This window comes from Microchirus variegatus (assembly GCF_963457635.1).
Source record: "Microchirus variegatus genome assembly, chromosome: 10".
In the NCBI taxonomy this organism is placed as follows: domain Eukaryota; kingdom Metazoa; phylum Chordata; class Actinopteri; order Pleuronectiformes; family Soleidae; genus Microchirus; species Microchirus variegatus.
Window position 1 is genome coordinate 5158399 of NC_139811.1, and position 24017 is coordinate 5182415.

Consider the following 24017-nt stretch of genomic DNA (forward strand, 5'->3'; position numbering starts at 1 on the left):
GTGTCACAAAAGCTGGACAGAACGACGATTAGGAAATTTCCAAAAAGACGTCTTCACAGAGGTCTGAAAACCTGAAGTGAAGCTTGACCGTTGAAAACTGAGGAATAAAGTTGATTCAAATGACATTTATGGCTTCATTAGCATTGTGCCTCTCTCTGTTCTTGCCCTTATTGCATAAGCCACTGAATACACTCTTAAATGTGGATAATATAATAATTTATCTTGTCCCCCAGTTCTGAAGCGTTGATTTGTTTCCCCCCCGCTCGTCACCTACTGTAAATTCACTCCTGTATTTATTTACAAGCCCTGATGAGAACAACACGTCTGATTTACTGCCCGTTGAACAGTGTTGCTAACCCTCTGTTATTTACTGTGTGCTGCTAAAGTCTCTGCAGACAAGTGTGGAGACATTTACAGCCAACACACATTCACACATTCACACACACTCACACACACACACACACAAACACACCTCCAGGTTCATGTACGGCAGTGCACACAAACCACATTTTTTAACTTTGTTTGGACGACACAGTGCAGAAAATTCTTTAGGTCCATCCAGTACACTGTAAAAAAAAATGTTGTTTTTACGGTAAAAGCATATAACTACTGCTGATTTTACAGTAAAGGTTGTTGATTTTTTCCATATTCAACCATATAATTATTATTTTTTCATTGAAAGTAACAATGTTTTTAACAAACCAGTGCAGTGCCTGTAGGAAGTATGTTTTCCTATAGCAGGAGCTGAATAAGATTTTTCAGTTATGGTAATGCATGATAAGGAACGTAAAGGCTAACATGATACAAACACTGTGCAACCTCATTAGGCACAAGCATTAGCAATACAGAAGCTATCTATTTTGTGACTGTCAGCCACACCACAACAGCGAGCTACGCTAATGCTAATCGAAAATGAAAACATTTGCATTGTGCCTAATGAGGTTGCACAGTGTTTGTATTATGTTAGCCCTACGCTAATCTTAGCATCGCCAGCTTACCTTACCTAATCTAAAGTGCTAGCGAAATATGTACGTATAGTGTGGGGTTTTCAACTATATGCATCACTTCAAATATATATTATACACAGTCTATACAAAAAGTGACCAGACTCAAGTGTCCCATCATCTAACGCTGCATCAGAGAGGTTAAGGTTATGAAAAAGTAAAGTGTGAAGTTTATTAATGTTCATCCCATGGACAGACACACCTGTTTCAGACGTGACTCATTACCTGAGCATCTCCAAAGAACTGCTCAAATATTGACACTTATTTTGCTGCTTATATTGTCCAACCCTTAAAAAAAAAAAAAAAAAATTTGAACGTGAGTGGAGAGGATGAGGATACACTCATTCTGCTTAATCTGCTCCTTAAATACCTGGAAGGCGAAAGTGTTTGCTTTTTAACAGAACCCAACTGAAATTATGACTCTGATTACTTTGTCAAGCGGCGTGAAAAGGACTCATAAATACATTAAAAACAAAAGACATCGTCCATTAATTCATCAAATCCGGCATTACGCTGGTTTCTTCATGATCTATTAGTGTGTTTTTTTATTTATTGTTATTTATCTTCTTTTATTCTTTAAATTAGTACTTTTGTCTCAATGTCTAACAGGATATAGGTCAACATCTCAGTCGTGGCTCAGATCCTGAAGTCCAGTCCTCTCTCAGATCAGTTAAGTTACTTTATTCTGAAAGGTTATTGTGGAATTACTGACCAATAACGTGAAAAATATGTTACTTAACCCCTGTTTTTTAACTCTTTTGTCAATAAGAAATGGTCTAGAAGCATCAGCTCTGATAGAAACGCTGGCAATAAAGAGACATGAGCATAAATACTGTATATGTGTATAAGACAGAGTCTTTTAAGTGTTTTAAACGCACAATGCTGACAATTCACACTGTCGAATGACGAGTGACGAAAAGCCGTCAAAAGAGTCTGACTTTGTCTGACCACTGGTAAACACCACCGTTTTATATCCTTCACATTTTACTTTTGGCCCACTTTTAATTCTAAAAAAATAATAAATAACAAATAAAAGAACTTAAAAAAGACGTATTAGGAAATCCTATGACTATTTCTATTTATCTTTTACAATAAGAACTCTCAATGTTTTCACTCATTACTTAAATCACCATCATCTGCTCATTTAACTTACTGACTTCATTAATAAGTTATTGCTAGTTATCTGCTGAGAGAGAACAGAACCCCACGAGATCTGGGGTGTCACAGCATGTGGCCTCGCTTTTTGTCAAGCGGAGGAATGATTTGATAAAGGAAATCACCTCAAGTAGTGTTGTTGGTATATATATATATATATATATATATATATATATATATATATATATATATATATATATATATATATATATATAATAATAATATATTATATTAAAGTATGTATAACAAAAACTTTCTCCCTGCTTCACTTCAGTCTGGGCTGATCTGATTCACATTAGCATGTGAAGCCAGTGTATTGAGCCTCTTACCTGATGATGATGATGATGATGTTGATGATGATGATGATGGTGGTGGTCCTTCAGCGTCCTGCTTCTTCTTCATGTACAGCTCTTCTTCTCCCGGTCCTTCAGCCAGCAGCAGGAGGAGGAGGAGGAGGAGGAGGAGGAGGAGAGCCTTCTATTCTACTGGGTCCTAGTGCCTTAGCATCACGGTCCGGACAGTGCACTTAACTGTTTCTTTGGGCATCCATTTATGCCCCAAATTCATCAAAAACATGCTGCATTTTCATTGTTCTGGGGGGAAAATATACATGTTATTGAACTATATGAAAACTGTAGCATACAAATAAAGATTTTACACTTTTAATTCACATTTTTTAGTGCTACATAGTCATTTAAAGCTAGCTTACTTTTACTCTCATACGACCGCGAAGTGCAGTACAACTCGGGGATGAGACGAGTGGAGTGCAGGTAAAAAAAAAGAGAAAAACACGGTTTAATTTATTAAACAAAAGGTAAAAATAAATAAGAATAAAAGGTTAAGTAAAACAAAACAACACAAACGTACACAGGTGAGACTAATTAGGACGCGGCAGGTCGTCTGAAAGACCAGGGGGGCGATACGGAGTGACATGACAAGAAAACAGGAAATGTCAAAATAAAACAGGAAGTCCAAAAAATAAAACTCAAAAACAAAATCAGAATTAAAATTAAAGTCCAAACATAGCCAAACACAAGAAATTGAAATTAAATTGTGATAATTCTTTTACATTGTGGCCTTGTGCCACTAGAGGGCGTCAGAATGACTCTGATGTAGCTTTATAATGCATCTATGATAAATTATTGAGAGCAAGATGATTGGACTATATACTGTTTGACTTTAAAAGTCATTCATAAATCCATCACTATACGTTCTTGTGTGGGTGTTGCTTATAATTCAATGAATTTGGATTTGGGAATGTTGAGTTTTAGCAGTTGTATACAGTGTCACATCAGTGTCAAAGACAGAGTTAACAGAAGAACAAACACAGGGTCACTGATGCTGATTCACAGTGTGTTCATAATCAGGGAATAAATAAATAAAGTGCTTCAGAGTCGCTGTGGAGCAGAGATTATGGTTTGCTGACAAGTCTCGCTCACGGACAGGAAGCCACGAGTCACATCCTGTGTTATTTATATTTATTTAGCAATGGGTTCTCAAACTGGGGGGACGTGGACCACCCGTGGTACGTGAAGCAAAATCAGGAAAACTGAGAGCGCAGAAAATGAAACAAATACATAAATGACTACTTCTTCGGTTGTTTTTTTCTAGTTGGCGAGCGGGGCCTAAGACTCCACCTACTGGTGGGGGGCGGTAATGCAGCTCCGTAATTCATGCGAATCGTGGGTTTTGAACGGATCGATGAATCGTTTGGTGCATAAAATATAAAAAAAAAAGTTTGTCAACCCTGGAAATGACGATGCTCTCCAATGTCTTGTTTTGTCCACAAACCCAAATGATAACATTTTTAATGATTTCGCCGTTATGTGGAGCAAAGAAACTTAAGAAAATATTCACATTTAAGGAGCTGAAATCATGAAAAAAGCTTAAAATCGATCAAATTATATTCGATCAAAATAGTTGACTATTAATTTAGTTATCGATTGTTTCAGCTCTAATAACAACAAAAAAAAGAGACTTGACTTTTCCACATCTAAAACAAAAAGACACAACAAATACAAGTACTTATTAATTTATTTACACCATTTTAAAATACACAAATACAGTGGTATTACAAGTGAGGAGCAAAAGTCAATAAAGTGGGAGTGGAACAAAAAAAAAAAAGAGTAAGATTTCCCAATGATCCACAGTGAAGATCATCATCATCATCACTGCACCGGTAAAAACAAATGACACACAGGTGGCGACAGACAGAAGAAAGAACCGAGTAATGCAGAGCGACAACGTAAACTACGACCCCATGTAAAAGTGTACTTGCATTTAACATAGCCATCATCATCATCATCATCATCATCATCAGTGAGACAAATAAGTTAATCAATTATTATCATCATTATTTTTTTTGTTTTGTTGTTTTTCAAGCCCATGGGTGGAAAAAAACACATTGAAGAAAAGCTGCCTTAAAAGCAGGAAGTCAACAGGAGTGAAGATTATTATTATCATTATTCCCAGATTACCAGTCACCATCAGCATCAGCAGAGTGGGCGACATCCTACACACACACACACACACACACAACAGAACATACATGTACAAAATAGCACTACAACCCATTTTTCCCGCTCAGCTACACAAAATGGCCTACGATAGTTTTTTTCTTTTTTCTACCAGATCGCGAAAGTTCTACGTTAAAAAATCTGCAGGATTCGTCGGTCGCGTTTGTTCCATCCACAAAACCACCGTTAAACAGACGTCAAATCTTACAGATCTTTACTTTCTACCTCCTCAGTTCAACTCTACTGGTTACATGAAGCTAATACTAAAAGTTCTCCCCCGTGTGTGTCTCGCTCTCATATTAGGGTCTTCTTTCTATTCCAGCTGTTAAAATCCTCGATAAAATCAGAATATGGTGGGATTTTCTTTTTCAGAACAGTACCCGGGAGAGCTCACCGACGACGTTCTGGAGCTCAGTCCGGTGGGTGAATCTCAGGGAGTGAGTGCGGTCTTTATAAAACACTCTGAATTGTCAAAATTGTCCTCTTTTCAGTCTGCGATAACAGATTAAATAAGGGAGGACGGTCAAAATAGAAGCTCGTTTACAGTTTGAGCTGCAAAAAAACATGACATACTACATATTTTGTAGGTTTTAAGTGAAAGCAGCTCCAGAGAAGAAAACGATTTGTTTTATTTATTTATAGAATGGTGACTTCAGATGTGTTCTCTGCACTTCCTGTGGTTCACTTGTGTCCCGATACGACTTCTCCGAAAATAATCATGCAAATGGACTATTGTGTTCTACGAGCTGGGAACTGCATTATTACATTGGAAAAGATTATATATAATATTTTTATACGCGCACATGTGTGTGTGTGTGTACGTAAAACACACGTAGACTCGTCCCCCCTTTGAGCTCGTTCAAACCCCTACGACACAACCGCGCACACACGAAAAACCACGTCACGATGCACTAAAAACAAAACATCTCATCCATTCCGGCGTGGACACAGATCCATGTTCCGTTCACAGCTTTTTGTCGAAGCAGCGGCGGAAAAAAACGCTGTCGTCACGACCTGAGGAGCCTAAAGGAAACAACGGGGGAAACGTCCTGCTTCCAAACGCACCCGAGGACGACGAGCGCACTCAGCTGTGGGGGGGTAAATAGCACATTAACTCGGAGACCTTTTGTCCCTTCTTTAAAAAAAAAAAAAAAAAAGCCCAAGCCTTAAAATTTAAACCTCAAACACCTAAGACAAAAGAAAAGAAAATGTGGTATTTAAAAGAGTCTTTGAGGACATAAAATAGAGCGTAGGCACTGTGCTTCAACACCGCCACGACGGATCATGCACCTAAAAAAAAAAAGTCCCACAATCAATTTCCAGTAAGTAAGAGAGACTCCATTTTTCAAAACCTGGAGCGGGTGTGAGAGGAAGTTTAATGATAAAGAATAAAAAAAAAAAAATAGGAGTAAAACCAAAATAAAAAAAACAAAAACATAAACAAACATGATGCCAAAATAAAAACGGATCCATGGCTTCAACAAGGAGGAGAAGAAGAAGAAGTAGGGAGACAATGGCTGCGACTTTGCCAAGGTGGTTAAGGCAACCAGACTGACTCCACCCGCCCATCTCTCTCTCATCACACACACAAACACACCTGTGGCGGCGTGTGACTCTGTGTCCGTCCGGGTGAACGAGAGTGCAGCCAGACAGACTCTTGTGCATTGGTTGGTAGTCTTCTGCATCATTCAAGAGTCCAGTGTATACGTGTGTGAGTGTTTATCTGTGTGTGTGTGTTTGTGTGTTTATGTGTTTATGTGTGTGTGTGTTGCATGTTGAGGCCTCCGTGGTGTGCAGTGGTGGGAGGGACGAACTTCACCGTGGAGCTGCAGACTGGAGGCCGCTGGGCGTGACTCGGGACAGAGCCTGAGGAGTAAGGATCGGAACGTGTCAATACAAACCAAAACTAACGAGAATAATTATTCATTTCTATTATGAATATAAGATAAAAACAAGCAATTTAAACACAGATTTAAAACCCTGGTGATGGAGGCAACGTTAGAGCAACAATTTGTGTGCGTTCCGTGCACTTAAATTGCTGTTTTTTTTGTCAAAGCACGTTAACGGCGCCAATGTTAACGCACATTATAGCATGATGTGTTTCCATGACGACTAACCGGACAAAAGACGTGCGTTACGTCGCGTTTACGTGCCGCAGCACTAGAGTCCAGGTATCGTTTACCAGTTAGCTGCGTTAGCTCCTTTAGCGCCGTTAGCGTGCCCTACAGTCGAACTGGAGCGATCTGTTTATTAAAGGAAAAGAGCAGCGCTACAAATAACCAGCATACCTGTGTAATGCGTATGTGTGCCTCTGTTTTTACAGTTTAGCGTTACTTTAGAGACTAATTTTAACAATCGGGAGTCACGTAAACATGACGTCACGCGCGTCTTTTTCCGCTCAGCCGCCATGGAAACGCTTCATGCCTTAATGTGCGTCAAGTAAGTAATCACCAACTTCTAGTTAGCAATTAGTCCGTAAACAATGTGAATTATTCAGCAGTGTTTCTATTATTCATTTAACTGACAAAAACAACCGAAGATGACTTTGGTTTAGAGAGAGAGAGAGATTGTCAGGCTTTTCAATCTAATCTATAGTCAAAACACATTTCAGATTTAAGATTACATTTCTTTTCAATATTCCAACCAGTCATGACATGAAGACTGTTTGTACAGCTGCTGTTCTGCTTTTCACCCCTTGGGGGAGCTGTCAGTCAACAAGAACAAAGGTCCAGATACACTTGTGTCTGCTCATGGTTCACCGTGTGCCTCCTTCATCGCGCATAGCAAAACACAAATAAAATGAATGTTCTCTGGCTATGACGAAGGAGTTAAAGACACAGGGCTTTAAGAGCCAAGTGCTGCTGGGAGCTTCCTTTTAGTCATCTGTCCCAAGTCCACAATCGTAGGAAGGAAGCAGAGAGGCATTGAAAACACATTTGACCTGAAGCAGACCATTTATTATTACTGCCCTAATCTCATTTTTGCTCTTTGTCTTCATCGAGCTCGACAGAGCTGCTGTCATTCGGCTGCTTCCTGTTACCGACTCACTTTAGAATGTAAAATGGTGACATAAAGGGGAACAAACAAGTGAAAAGTGAAGCGCTTTATGCTGAAACACAGCTCTTTCATAACATGTGCTTCCTTTTTGGCAGACGTTAAGCATTTAAAGCCAATTCGTTACTAAATAAGTCCTGATAACACAACAGTCAGACTGAGACCTACACCTTTATTGTCTGCCCAGCTGGAGCTTTTTTTCACGATTAAAAAAAAGATTTCTTTTTTTTTTAACTTCTTAAATGTGAATATTTTCTTTGTTTCTTTGCTTCATATAACAAAGAAATCATTAAATCGCAATCATTTTGGTTTGTGGACAAAACAATACATCTGCGAACATCATCATTTCCACTGATCAACATTTTTAAACATTTTATGGACCAAACGATGACTCGTTTAATGGTGAAAATAAATAACCTACCTGGGAGGTGGACATGCGGGATGCGTCCTGGCGCCCCGTCAGGTCTGAGGATGAGATGTTGACGGGTGCTCCGCGATGGAGACGCATGCTCACTTTCCTCTCTTTCTCCAAACCTTGAAGACAAAAATGGAACAAAAAGGTCTCACAACTTCAGTCGGTGGGTCGTGGTAAGATGTGTGTGCAGCATCATTATTGAAAACATTTATCTTCAAACGCAACTAATAACACGAGTGGTTAAAATTAGTGCTGGGCACGCTAACGCATGAAGCGTTTCCATGGCGACCGACTGCGACGTCATGTTTACGTGACTCCCGATTAGTCAAAATTAGTCTCTAAAGTAACGCTAAACTTTAAAAACAGAGGCACACATACGCAAGTACACAGGTACGTTGGTTATTTGTAGCGCTGCTCATTTCGTTTAATAAACAGACCGCTCCAGTTCACCTGTAAGCGCGCTAGCGGGGCTAAAGGAGCTAAAGGAGCTAACGCAGTTAATTGGTCAACGGTGCCTGGACTCTGGTGCACGGTGAACGCACGTCTTTTCAGTAGTCATGGAAACACGTCACGCTTTAATGTGCGTTGACATCGACACCGTTGACGTGCCCGGCGCTAAATTTGATTAACTGTTGAAGCCCTACTTCCTGTAAAATAGGTCGACTCCCATCCTGAAACTTCAGTCTCATTTTTGTTGCTTTGTAAAACTGTTCACTCTTGTAAAAAAAAAACAGGCCGCTCCAGTTCAACTGTAGGAGTGCCAACAGCGCTAAAGGACCTAACGCAGCTAACGGAGCTAACCGGTAAACGGTGCCTGGACTGACGTGACGCAAGTCTTTTAGCGATCAGTCGTCATGGAAACGCCTTGAACGTGCCCAGCACCAGTTAAAATGTTACGTCACTGCTACACTTTGATGGTTAGGTCATTTTTTTTGCTAATTTAACGGCCTTCTCCACACAGGACAAGGGTGAAAAAAGGTTTGGGAACCAATGAACTAAAAGAACTTTGATTAAAGTCGTCCAGATCACATTAAGAGCTTTAAAAACACACAGAACAGACTTGAAAAACCAGAGGTAGAGTCAACTGCAGATAAATGTTAAATCAACAATAAGGCTTTCAGTTTGTTGATTTCTGTGTTACATAATGGTGTTCAAAGTGTGTGTGTTCTGACCTGTGTGTGATGTGGGGTTCAGCGGGGAGGGGGCTGTGACGTCCTGAGTCGCCCTGGCTCTCCCCGAGGCCGACGCCATGCCTCTGGCTCCGGGATTCCGACTGTGCCTCATCCTCTCTTCGCGCTCGCGGCGTTCCCGCTCTGCGTCCTCTGCGGCCCTGTTGGCTCCCTGACAACAGACCAGAGACGTTAGAAACCCACAACTCACAGAAAACATCTGCGACACCAGACGTGGTCGTGGTTGCGGTGGTATGACACACACACCCTGCTCATAATTTAAATTTTCCTTACTTAGGCACAAACTTAACGTATGAGGTTAAACGGAACAAAATGAAAGGGCTTTCCGGAGCAGAAACAGATGAACAGGAAAGCTTTAAAGATACGACAACAATACAATGTGATTGCAAATCAATAAATCGTGCTGTAACTCGTCTTTGAGTTTGTTTTGTCAAAGCCATGTGATCCTGTCGAGTTTAAGAGTTCAGCTGATTAGGTCAGGATTTGACCTGACGCTCATAAACTCGACCAGAAAAACTAGTTTTGTTTGTATGTACGAAAACAAAGTCAGAAACACTTTGAAATTCGAGGAAATGGACGGGGGGGGAGTGCATTTAAGTTAAGTGTTCAAAGCTGAGGAAAGAGTCGTGGAAAGTTAGGATTTTTACTGCGTCTCAAATACCAGCCACCTCTCAACCTACACTAGAAACAGTAGAAATGTCCTTACTTTTGAAGGAAAAGCACTTTCATTTGGACGAATATAACATTAAATGAATCAGAAATTCACTCTATACATTGTTAATGTGGTAAACGACTATTCTTAGAAGGCTAGAAAACACGTGAAAACCTTTGTGCAATGCACAGCTGAAAACAAAATCAAACTTTTAATTTTGTCCAAATTCAACAAAAAAAAGGTCAGAAAAAAAATCATACTTTAATATATCGTCCAAAATTTGACAAAGTAAAAAAAAAAAAAGTGTCCAAAATTTGACAAAAAAGGTAACACTTTTTTATAATAAAAAAAGAGATTCTTTTTAATTTAAAAAATCATTATTTCTAAACTTGTCAATGTCTTGACTATATTTTCTATTCATTTTGCAACTCTTTTCATGAACAAAAGTGTGACTTTCAATGTAATGCAAACTTACAAATTTGAGCATGTTCCAGTCAAAGACGTAGTCGTAGGAGAAGCCCTGTCTGTGGAAGAGGTTCCTGAAGAGCTGGCGGAGGTACGAGTAGTCTGGTTTGTCGTCGAACCGCAGAGAGCGGCAGAAGTTCAAGTAGGTGGCAAACTCCGCTGTGGAGAGGAAGAGGACGATGAAATGAGGACATGGACGACGTTTAGGCCAATGTTGAGAAAAGAAATGAGAATTCAAAGAAAACCTCCATACATGGGTAGCCTTTGCAGAGGACCTCAATGGGCGTGGACATTTTCTTCTCGCTGATGCGTTCGTACTTCTGCCTCTTGGTGGCTGCTTTGAGGCCCTGCCAGGGCAGAGAGCCCAGGTTGAAGTACATGAGGACGTAACCCAGCGACTCCAAGTCGTCCCGTCTGGACTGTTCTGTAGACACATGGAGAGAGAGAGAGACGGAGTCACATCGCGGTTTTCACACGTCACGCGATCTGAACGACTTCATCCAACCCCCGCGACCGTCTTACCGATGCCCAGATGTGTGTTTATGGAGGCGTAGCGGGCCGTGCCGGTCAGGTTCTTGTTCTCGCGGTACGGGATGTGCTGGTGCGTGCGGGCGTCGCGGTACTTCTTGGCCAGGCCGAAGTCGATGATGTACACCAGGTTGCCTTTCTTACCCAGGCCCATGAGGAAGTTGTCGGGCTTCACGTCTCTGTGGATGAAGTTCTTGGAGTGGATGTATTCGATGCGGCTGATCTGGAGTGGGAGGAGGGAGAGGTTTGACTATTATGGAAAGAACCATTGGACCAGGGGACTTCAAACTGACCTCCAGCAACTGAATTAAATACAAATATAGATAATTATCGAGTGTTACATGAGATAACATCACTCTCTTGGCTGCGATGTAAAGCTACAGCTGTGAATTTTAGCTTAGCATGAAGACTAACCAGGAGGAGACTCTTGTTTGAATCTGCCTGCCTGCACTGTTATTGGTCCAGAGTGTTAAGAGTGCATGAGTATTGACTGCATCTAATGGTGAGACTGCAGGAGTGTATCCTCCCCTTTTCTAAACATGCAAGGGGCCATTCTTCCTTTGCATAGTAAGCTTCTGTTTCAAAACAGGAAATTCACGCTCTGGCCATGTAGAACGGCAGCCTATTTACTATGCAAGTACACATAAACGTATGTGTGGTATATTTATGCCAATAAAGCCTCCTTAATGTCTCGCACTAAGACCTTTAAGAGTTGTAATGCTCTGAATTCTTTAAAGTGAGAGGTTGGATTTTTGCTGTTCTGGCTCCCAGGTGATAAAACTGTGCCCCCATCATGTATCATGTTCAAGGACATGTTGAAGGGGCATGAAAATAAGTCGACGTATCGTGCAGATGGTCGTGTTTCCAGCCCTCACATCCCTCATCTCCCTCTCGCTCCCTCTGACTCTCACCATCTGGTCGGCCAGCAGCAGGACTGTTTTGAGGCTGAACTTCCGTGAGCAGAAGTTGAACAGATCCTCCAGACTGGGCCCCAGCAGCTCCATCACCATCACGTTATAGTCGCCCTCAGCTCCACACCACTTTATCGTTGGGATACCCACTGGAACACAGAAGAAAAATAATAGAGGAAATGATTAATGGCATCCAGATTGCATGTTGACATATTCTTAATAGAGAACTGTATCCTGAAATCACGTGACTGCTATGACTGTTTTATTTCTAGTAAACTGTTCTCCCTGTGAGTCACTTCGTTGATCTTTAGCATGGAGGCAAAATATAGCACCCAGGCTTTTGTGTACGTAAACCTTGTAAGATGCCGTTTTAAAGAACAGTTGTTACACTCATGAGTCATAACATTGATGGTAAAAACAGCAGGACTTTGTTTACAGGAACAACAAACTTCCTCTCAGTGGCAGACGACAGTGACTTCTCAAAGACTACAATTACGTCTACCCACAATGCTCTGCCCGAATCACTGCAGCAGCCAAACACGTCTCCCTGAGATGAACCGATGCTGATGGGTTTGGAACTAATGACGTTTAGGTGAATACGAGTAGCACTACTTACAATATTTACACTAATGTGACCTGGAATACAACAGTATTTTAAATATTATATTGTTAATAGAACATAAATGCAGGAAGGAAACTATAATAATTTTAAGGAAATCTTAAGACATTGTTTTTATCATAATAGATATATATAATATTCTTGATGTATGTATGTATATAAATATATACATACACACACGTTTATGTACATATACATACATATATAGACATATATATACACAAATATATATACATATACACATATATATACATACATATATATATATATATATATATATGTATATACATATACACACACATATATATATATACATACATATATGTGTGTGTGTGTGTGTGTGTGTATATATTTGAATTTAACAATTGTATAGTATTTATTGTTGGAATTGTATCAAATGTATTATAATTCAACAACTGAAAGCACCAGGGACAAAACATGACAAGCTGTGACAGAAAATGCATTGTTGGAAGTGCAATAGGGAAGTGACACTGACTTTATTAGTTCCAATGGAAAACATTTAAACCGCTCGATCGTGCACAGTGTTCGCGCCCTGCCACGGGACAAGCGCTAAGGTCAAGGCCAGCTGGTTCAGTAGTAGCTGGTAATTAGCTGACGTTGGCCAAGAGGAGGAGGCCAAATGGCATGTCCTTCTACAGGCAGACAGCCACAAAATGCTGCTGCTCAGCACCTCACACTTTACCAGCTATTTATATACATACAAACTCAAATACATCCATCTGTCTGGGTCAACCCCCGCTCCCATCGCCCCAATAGGCCCTGCTGCTACACTGGGACAGAAATACAGGTAGGTGTAAGAAGTGTGCGTGTGCAGTTGTCCTTACAAAGACAAAGCACCCTCGCTTCTATAGTACATTCTCAATCAAGTCGACGGTTTCATGTTGTGTGACAATCTGTGGACAGACCTTTCGCTGCTCCGCCCTCTCTAATGATTCAAGTGTTAAAACAACAATGATTTGAAGATATGTGGAGGAACAAGTATACACACAACACCACAACAACGACAACAGCGTCAAAGATCTGTCATGGGACACAGAATGTAGGCCAAACTCAGCACGTGCTCCATCGTCAATGTCAATCAATTACTTTCCGGTTTACACTCGTCCAGATATGCAACAGTGCATCCAAATGTATGTGCAACTTTGGTTAATTGATTATTAATCTATTACTAAACTCATCTTCAACTATTTTGATACTGAAAAGAGTGTTTTCTTTGCGAAAAACCAAACAAACACAAACTATTTTCTATGCTGGTTTCTTTGCTCCTACCAGGATATAATTAAAATTCTGGTTTGTGGACAAAACAAGACATTTGACATCATAATCATCGCAAGGTTTGGAAGACACTGAACATTTTTTCAACTAAATGATAAATCAGGAAATAAACGACGAATTAATTGAGTTGTAGCCCTAATTTGATTAGTGATGTTTTGTCTTTTTTAAGTCAAGTACTGCTGCATTATTGATTTACAACATGTCTTGATAATAAAACACCTTTGTTGGCAGCAGCTGAATCATTTCAAATTCCTTACTCGGAAATTCGACAACCGCTTGGAGGCAAAATGTGACAGTTTTAACAGGCTGGGACACGCTCGGTGTACGTCAAGTTAGTCATGTAATATGTGTTTTCATTATTGGTCGTATGGATAAAGATTATTCATGATCTGGAGATAAAATAGTTCTGAAAAACAAATGATTGTGACTGGCTGATGGATCAAAGACCTGGCACACAAACACACAGATACAACTCATGTGAACCCTGAATGACAGACAGACAGCACAGTAAAGTTGTAGTTTTTGGAGGGTGGGAAAAAGTTGAACGTAACAATATTATAGATATAGTTTACATTTCTAAGTTTCCTTTTGATACATAACAGGCCAAATTGCCGATGGTTGACAGGCATGATCTTGGGAATTACTGGGGAATATGGCGCGTACACACCCTCAGACTAAATAAATATTTGTGTTTGGGTTATTATAAGCCTGTTTACACTTTAGGAACACTGTGATCTGTATAGCACTGTTTCTAGAGCTGAATCAATTAATTTATTATTAATCGTCAACAATTTTGATCATCGATTAATCGGTTTGAAGCATTTTTCACGATTAAAACAAGATTTCTGATCGTTTTAGCTTCTTAAATGTGAACATGTTCTTTGTTTCTTTGCTCCACAAAACAAAGAAATCATTAAAACTGAATCATTTTGGTTTGTGGACAAAACGAGACATTAGAGAACATCGTCATTTCAAACACTGATCAACGTTTTTGAACATTTTCTGACATTTTATGGACCAAGCGATTCATTGAGAAAATAATCGACATGATTAATCGTTAGTTGCAGCTCTAATCATGTCATACACCTGCTGGGCTCCACTCGCCACAACAACACTCGTTGTCGTTGGTCCGTTCTGATTGGTTCGCGGTGACTTTATCAGAAAAGGAAGCTCAGGAAAATAACAAAAGTCGCAATTTCCCGAAATTAAAATGCCATGCTAATAAAACCCGCCTGGTGTGCGGCAATGATTGACAATGAACGCTGGGTGTTGCCTAACATTTATCAGCGCTTTCAAGTGACTGTGGAGCACATAAAATCATAAAAACATGGCAAGGTGCGTGTGTGTGTATATATATATATACACATGATCAATTACAGCATACAGTACCTCCGCCCTGCATCATCTTGTAGATTTTGCTCTCTATGTGGAGCTGTGGGTGTTTGGTCTTCACACATTCCAGTTTGATGGCAACCTCCTCGCCAACAGAGATATCAGTGCCTAGAAAGAGAGAGAGAAGACAGACAGATGTTAGCGAAAAGCTAAACACGTATACTGTTGTTGTTTTTAACGCTGCAGCACGGTAACATGACGCTTACTACAGCGTTGACTCATCAAATGTAGTGTGATATTTGGGTATTCCCAATGTATGCACAGCACCCTCTGCTGGAAAGAGCCATTTATGCTTAAGACAGTCAGATGCGCTTCTAGACTGTACAATGTTTTTTTAATGTTTTGAATAAGCAAAATAGTGTGGAGCAGGAACAACCCAATGGTACCACAGTATCTCAAAATAAATTTCGAGTCAACAGTTTTTGCAAAATGCTGAAGCTGTGAACACACAAATCACTCAAGGTGATGATTTCAGTGGAATTAGGTTCCCAGGAAAAATTACAGCAGAGCCAAAATGGAAGGTGGAGAATATCAACAGTGTGCACTGCACGTACCCTGCTCCCCTTACGTGTATCGACTTGCATGCACAGCCCAAATTCCGCACAGCTATCATTACATTTTCATCTCTTCTGCAACAGAAAAGTGGATTTTGGGGGGGGGGGATGAGACCAGTCTTTGCTAGTGTGATCTAACAAATCTGTGCCTCAGCTGGTTCCTTCCTAAATATGGTCATGGGGTTCAGTTCCCGCCACATGCACAAACACAGCAACTGAACACCAGGTTATGTAATTCCGTTTCAAGCACATGCACACACACACGAGCAGTTGTTGAGTTTTGCAGGTTCACAGAAGCACCAATGGAGCATCATTGATTTCTCTGTATGAGGTCATCTTGGCGGGCTGAGCTGAGCTGCACTCACTGGGGTGGGGCACGCGATCGGGGACACGACGTCCAACTATCGACTCACTGTTCCAAGATCTGCCCTCAAACTCTAACCCCGTTAAGCGCTCCAGCAGAAATGGCGTGCCAGAGCCTTTATTGGGGTGTTTTTGTGAACAGTGATGTCATTGTTCCATGCTCCACAACTATAACATATATAGAAAACACATTTTTACTGCATGTAAGAAAAACTGACGACTTCATCCCAAGGTTGAATGTTATGGGGTGGAAGCCTTAGTTTTTCAGGCTTTGATTTTGGACAGACTTTAGATTCTGTTTATAGGTAGGGACGGGGAGGAATAATCCATTATCCATATGATAATAAAATTTAGACAAGTATACATTATGGTCACATGGTGGAGCTTTGCTTCGAGTCTTGGTCTGAGTGCTACAAGATGTAGTGAGATTTACAGAACAACCAGCATTTCTGAACAGCGCAATTCACACGGGTATACTGAGAAACAGAGGGTTAATCCACCACGTGTGAGCATGTTTGACCACGATTTGAATAGAACAGTCATTTGTTTTTATTCAAATGTTACACACCACAATTTTAACTGTATTTATCACCAACACGGTTGCTTCCTTTTAATCTCATGTCACTGTAACTTTAATGTCAAGCAAGGTCAGTTCATGGAGTAAACATTTTAAAACAATTCCATTGAACAACATACGATGTTTGTCAAAATTTTACAAACAAAATTGAGAGAATTGAAGTAAGAGGTAACAGTGGGCAAGCCCACCACAAACTGAAGCTTTGCGAGTTGAACCACTGACATGTGGATGTCAACTGGATAAAAATAATTTATAAATAATAATAATAATAATGATAATAATAATAACAAAATAAGTAAATATAACCCTAAGTACGTTTAAATCTAACCTACCATATGAAACAGTATTATAACAAACGGTCAGTCCGCACACCAACACAAATTGAGGTTTTTGTACATGTGTCAAACTAAATAACTATCAAACTTTCATATTTTTTCCTGGCCTGCCTTTACCTTGATTACAGCACGTATTTGCTATGGCATTGTTTCAATAAGCTTATGCAATACCCCATAATTTATTTAAAGCCGAAGTTGTGTTCGTTCATTTGCCAAGATCTTCTATTAATAATTGTTGGATGTTGTTGACTGCATTAAATTTTGTCCAGCACACCCATGTGATTCGAAGTATCTAAGCCAATAAATCTTGACATTGTCACCTTTGAGTTTCCTTGGGAAAAACTGGTCATTCAGGATATTTAGGTCGTCAGCTGACCTTATTTTTTGGCACTTAACTTTGCTGAACCTAGACTCAAGCAACCCCAAAATATAACAAGTAAGCACCAAGCCAATATTAGAGTGTTGCTTTTTTTGGCCGAGTGTGCCACTAAATAACACCACAACCATAACAAGTGGTTTTAGTTACTAGTGTGAAAGACACACTATCACAGACACATTATCAATTTAAGTCTGCAAAGACTAACATTTCATTTTGTTGTCAATTTTCTTGCAACAAAAGGAATGGGATTTGTCAGGACAGGCGTTTGTTATCAAGAGAATGTAGCCCCAAACTGATCCACATTATGTACATACTGTGTGTGTGTGTGTGTGTGTGTGTGTGTGTGTGTGTGTGTGTGTGTGTGTTACAGTGTGTACATTTGTGTGTTTTCATCCTGACTGGTGCTGCTGCTGGCTCGACTTGTTCAGACACATCTCTGCACACAGGTTCACAAAGGGACTACAAGAAAGTGCCATCTGAAATATGCATACACTGTATTATCTGCCATTTAGTTCACTGCTAACCTAGCCAACATCTTCACCCAACTTTGATATGATGATATGACACACTGAAAGACATTCTTTAAGTGTCACATTACAGAAATTCACACTACAGGAGCAGGCGACCTGATAAGACAGCCCTCTGAGCCAAGTTAGACCAAGCACAGAACAGAATGCTAACAATTATTCCCTGTCCAAATAGTGCAGCAGCAGCAGCAGGCTGGGAGAGGCATGAGCTAGTGCGTGCGAAGTTCGGTGTCGGAAGTGAACCGTAGGACCAAACTTTCAGGCAACAAACTCGGCTCACCAAGGTGACAACGGCGCACCTTTTCACACGATCAAACCGAGAAGCTCCACGAGTGGAATAAATGTCTAATCGGTTTGAAAACTGAGTCACCACCAGCATTCGTCTGAGCAAGTTTTGAGCTTGTTGCTATTGTAACAGCCCTAAAACAACTTCACTGTTAGCTTTGTGAATAGAAGTGGACCCATCCCTTTTAGCATGCACTGCAGTTTGCTGGGATACATTACGACACGTATTAGGATTAATTTCAAATATCATACAATAAAATAGTGGCTGTTACAATTAGATGTTAATCTCTGCGACGTAGCTGCTAAGAGGTTCTTTCAAAGTTGACGTAAACCTGTTGGCAAACACTGAGCCACGTTATTCTTTGCTGCAGTTGACTGTTTATCCGCCCGAGCCTTCAGTGTTTACACAGCCACAGTGCAAGTACAGTCATCTGACTGGTATTAAGGACACTTGAGGAAGAATCAATTGCAAATTAACTAAATAACATGGTTTTGAAGAAATACAGCCCAAATTATTGCTGTAAACAAAAGACGTGTTAATCCAGGAGCAGTGAATGTTATCTGCACAGACGACAGAGGTGGGTGCCCTACTTTTGAAATAAGACCAATTACAAATCGCAGTTTCTGTCTACATGTGGACTGTCAGTGAGTGAATTGGGACGAAGCTCGGTTCTTCGGTTTAGTCAGGACACTTCAGCCTTACACTGTACCCTGTGAGGGAGGTGGGGCCTGATTTGAGACACAGCTGAAGGAATACGACCAGATTATGTCCTAGTACAAAATGTCCTGAAACACCAAAACACTACAATGTTTACATTCTCGCAGCTCTAATGGAGATTGAAGGAGTACATCTGTGAACATTAAATACGATACGATACATCTTTCCCAAATGTGTTTTTTGTTAACGTTGGTTAACTAATCAAGAGAACAAGGTGTAAGCTGCATTTCTCATTCCTTTATTAGACTGTGGCAGTCTGCCATCGTCTATTTTGTCCTTTCACAGTTTCAGAATTTACTATTTTATACACTTTGTACAGTTACTTTTTTTGGGTAAAATTCTGTGCAGTTTTGAATGACGTCTCTACTAAACTGATGTGGGCATTTCCCCCTTTTCTGATCATTCATTAACCCAATACAAATGGAGTGATATTGCATCTCCCCATTTAACTTTACATGATACCCAACACAAATGAATAGTTTGTTGTGTAACCAAACACATTCACAGGAACATTGCCCCCAAATATATTAGATGCATTCATTTTATCCTGCAAGTATCTGAACACTCAGTAAGTCAACAAGTCTACAAATTTCACCTGATGTTTACAGATGTCGCACAAATAAGCATCAACAACACACACACACAAACTTCAATTGTACTAAATCAAATTTCTCTAAGTCAGACTAAAACACCCAGGAGTGGAGCTACTGCCACATTTATACCTTCACTCACATCCGTACTGGCATCTGGATTTAGGCGGATTCGTTTCAACATCAAGCAAATGAGCCCGTAGGCCACCAACTACGACCAGATGAAGCAACAGACGATTCGGCAGAAAAACACTGTGGAGGCACATCGTCATGACTCACTCGTTAGACGAAGCGCTTAGTGTTAGTTAGTCACGACAGTTGTGTCAAAAACCCCAGATCGATTACTAGCTATTCTACCAGTCCTAGTGGACCCGGCGGTGACAGCAGATGGACAGAGCACAGAGGATTCAGTCCAAGGGCTGACCTCATCTCCTCCTGCTGCCAGTAACAGACAGCCTCACATACTAATATAAGCTGAAGCCACCGCCACCACCACCACACACATGCAGCTCCTCACACACTGTTAGCATTATTAAAACATGCTGTGCTCACATGCAGCGGGGGAGTAATAAACCAAGGATTATGGGGTCCAGCAACATCAACGGTCAAACTGAACGTCCTTTATTTAAATATCCTGTGTACATTAAATACATGGAACACAGTATACCAACAGCAAGCATATCAGATTTCAAAGCCCTGTGCAACAGGGTTGGTCAGGCACTTGGATTTTTTTTTTAAACCCTCTGGCTTGTTAACGGTGTTACGTAACAGTGGTCCCTGACTGATCAGAGGGGAGAGGACCCAGAGTAAAAGACAAAAACAAGTAGAGATTGTGAAAGCAGCTAGCAGCTGTCATCATGAGGAAGAAAGACGGCATCCAAGCCATGTATTAATCAACTCTCCCTTCTCCTGTTGTGGTGTTTAAAGGGATCAGAACCACATAATACCATGCAAAACTGCTTACATAGACACAGGTGAGCTCTTACACACTTTGGCAGGAACTATGGTGGTGCAATATATTACTTATATCCATCCAATTTACAACGCAGAAAACTCCCCGTCACAGTAGAACCCCAGCTCTGCTTGGAGCAAAAATATACTGCATGTTCAAAGTCTGGTGTTGACCAGACGACATCAGGAACCAAACTTGTCAACTGACCAAAAGTATTTCAAACACTTCCTCTCGTGTTTCAGGGAACTGAAGTCTGACCAAATCACTGAGCAGACTGACAGCTTAATCTACAACCTACGGCACAGCAAGTTCTTTCTTTATAGACTGCTGTGTAAACTTGTCCTGAGGACTGAAACTCACATCTATTGTAATAAAGATAATTTTATAGACTTTTTTATTTACACTAAAAAAATATTTTGTGCAGCCGGAGACGAGTGCGGCAGCCCTACTCGTGTTTGTGTGTTCAGCTCTTTAATGTCTCTTATCTGGATATTTTTATCTTTAGCTAATAGTTTCCATTATACATTCTGATACCACCTAGCATACAATAAACCACATTTATAATCATATCCCAGTCATACTGTGTTTGAGTCCCAACAGCCTGAGAAGAGTATTGTTATCTACAAGTTGATTAGAGGCCAGTGACGAAGTGATCAGTCCTCAAACAGCCTGTAAAAGCATCTCATCAATTAACAATGTATCCTCTATTGTTGTTTGGATGACCAAGGCTTAAGCTCAGAAATGTGATCAGCTGTTCTCAGCCACTGTTGCCAAGAGCTGTGGACCTCCTCCAATATGGCCATCACACAGGATGCATTGCATTCAATAGAAGGTGGTAGAACTGAGTCAGGAAAACATCTCAATAATAACTTACACATATACATCTCACCAATTTTAACCAATAATACAACCAATTAACTGAGATAAACTGAAAAGGGTTGGTCTTCTTCACACTGTAGATAAAGCAAATATGTGTGGGAACTTACACATTAACCTTGGTGACCAGCAGGTTTAATAGAACTCCACAGGAACATAAGCTGTATTTGATGTGTGAGATACATTTGTATGTTATCCTATTAATCTAATAATTGGCAAAATGATTTAATTAATGATTTAATGATTGTAGATACTGGACAATCTGATCAAATACCTAAACATATATATTGCAAATGCAAACTGACTTCCCAGTAAAATGTTTACTGTGTTATAGATTTAAAACAAGATAGAGCTTTATCACATAAGGTACCATCGAAATATTGACTGCTGAACAAAAATAAAAGAATGGGAAATATGTGAATTGATAACACATCTACATTTTCTATTTATTATTTTGATTGATGAATTGGTATAGAACACAAGGCAATGCATATTAGCACAATTTAAGGAAATAACATATTGGATGGACATCTGCAGCTGTAATTATTATACTTATAGTAAAAACCCATGGGTGGTTGGGCAATTTTTTGCCTGACACTTCAATAATCAGTCAGTCAGTGTTCAGGTCAACACAGCAGGAATTCGTACACCTTTAACAACAATGTCACTTTCAGAAAATGCATAAATACTGTGTCATTAGCACGAAACCTCACAAGGAAATTGAGTTTTTTTAGGAACCACTGGTGTACCTCTAACTAGAAACAAGACGGGGACACTGTTGCATTTAGAGCTGACCGTTAGACATTAGTGTCATTTAACACTTGAGGCAATAATTAGTAAAAACCCACGGTTATTCTGTCCCCGGGCTGCTGCTGCTGCTGCCTCCTGATAAATAAAGGCGGAGATGAAAGTCAAATATTAGCTAGTTAACAGGCTACGAGAAAGGGTTGCTAGCTACACAGCAGCTGTCAAGTCTTCACCGCGGTTCGTTTGGACACTTGTTTCAATAATGGGACAGATAAAGTGTCCTCAATGTCCAAATACGCATTTAATAGTCATTACACAGAATAAAACACATAATTGTTACTGCTAACTAGCTAACAGGCTAGCTGCTAGTTTAGCTGCTGGACAGCAAACAGCGAACAGCTGATCGACCAGCAGTAGCAGTAGCTCTTTTTAGAAAGCCAGGAAAGGACCGGACAGCGGGACGGCAGACTCTCGGACAAATAGAACACAAATAGAACACACAATATCAGGTTTCCTTGAATATACAACTCACCCAAGTAGATGTCTCCAAACGAGCCACTTCCAATTTTCCTGCCCAGTCTGTATCGGTTTCCTACTCTTAACTCCATTTCGGACTAGCTGTGGTTGGCTAGCAAGCGCACTCGCTAGCTCCCAAAATGTTTTCAGGAAAATGTTCAGTGTTTACGTTCAAGTGTGTTTTAAAAAGGCAAGAACACGAACACAACACCGAACACGGAGAGATATCCTGACGCGAGAAACGGTCTTCAGTCTTCGGCTCCCGGGCAGAGTCAGCTCCTCCAGCAATCTTTCACCACTTGTTTTTAAATGATATAAAGCGCACACAGATGTAATAATGTGCTCGTTGGGAAGCTCCAAGTGCGTACTTTGTGCTCTCGTTGGTTTCGTGACGGGTAAACGTTAAACGTCCACGGATGAAGACGGATTTTAGGGAGCGGAGGTCCAGGATTTAATAATACCAGAGTCCCTGTTTGTTGCTGCCTCTCTATACTCTGTGAAGCTCCTGCTCATCCGCTGACTCTCTGACGTCACGTCCGCGCTGGTTGACACAACCAGAGAGCGTTTGAGTGTAGAGTCAACAACACCCACCACTGACAGTAACCACGGGTGGATCCATGATCCACGGCCATACTGCGAGTAGCATCCAGCTGCAGCCCCGGAGACCAACACCCCTGGCGTGACAACAACACCCCTGGCGTGACAATAGTGGTTTAACGGACAGGATTATTTTTGTAAAAACTTTATTTACACACCGAAAGGACGGGAGTGGTTTGACGGAAGTGATCTATTTATCTATGTTAGCCTGTCCATGTGCTTCATATATGGAGTATAAATACCACAAGTATCTCCCCACGGAGCTCCATGTTTATACTTTTTTCAACTTCTTACACATTAAAACACACTATTTAGATTAATATTAACTGTTTTACATTAGTTTAAAGGTGCCATATGTAAGAATGTGGCCAAAAACGGTTACTACATTCAAATTCAAAATACAGAGGTTCAGTTTTAGGTTTAGTTTTCTGACGTAACTGGCAACCCGTGGTTGCTCGGCAGCGGGGACTCTACCGACTGCAATGATTGGTAGACGGCGGTAGGTGGCGCCATATGCCAAAACATGATTTTGCAGTCTGCAAATATTTTTTTTTTAATGCAAATATTTTGGCTGTGCTGTTGTGAGTTCAGTACGTTATATAAATATTATTCCTGAGTCTCTGTGACATATTAGGAGGATTTTATGGCCAGTTGCTTTAGATTTATTACATAATGCACTTTTAACGGACGGGATTTTTTTTTCCTAAAAACTTTATTTACACACCGAAATGACGGGAGTGGTTTTGTCGGAAGTGATTTTTTATCTTAAACAAGAACGAAGGAAGAATATGTTTTACTGAGTAT

General features: G+C 40.4%; 1 protein-coding gene across 1 annotated transcript; it reads right to left on the reverse strand.

The window, feature by feature from the left end:
* Positions 1–4245: 4245 nt before the first annotated feature.
* On the reverse strand, positions 4246–23093 carry LOC310932931 (casein kinase I-like). The gene is made up of 9 exons (XM_083896337.1): positions 22633–23093; positions 15195–15305; positions 11891–12039; positions 10974–11202; positions 10705–10875; positions 10462–10610; positions 9317–9485; positions 8151–8263; positions 4246–6541 (listed from the first exon to the last, which is right to left on the reverse strand). The coding sequence occupies exons 1-9, from the start codon at positions 22706–22708 to the stop codon at positions 6491–6493; spliced, it is 1218 nt and encodes a 405-aa protein (XP_083752463.1). The 5' UTR covers positions 22709–23093; the 3' UTR covers positions 4246–6490.
* Between the last annotated feature and the right edge of the window lie 924 nt (positions 23094–24017).

Excerpts from the sequence above, each read along its gene's own strand:
- LOC310932931 (XM_083896337.1), bottom strand. The coding sequence starts at position 22,708 with ATGGAGTTAAGAGTAGGAAACCGATACAGACTGGGCAGGAAAATTGGA. Across the intron at positions 10,876-10,973 it reads AAACACACATCTGGGCATCG|AACAGTCCAGACGGGACGAC; the intron begins GTAAGACGGTCG and ends ATGTGTCTACAG. Across the intron at positions 10,611-10,704 it reads CCTCTGCAAAGGCTACCCAT|CGGAGTTTGCCACCTACTTG; the intron begins GTATGGAGGTTT and ends TCCTCTCCACAG.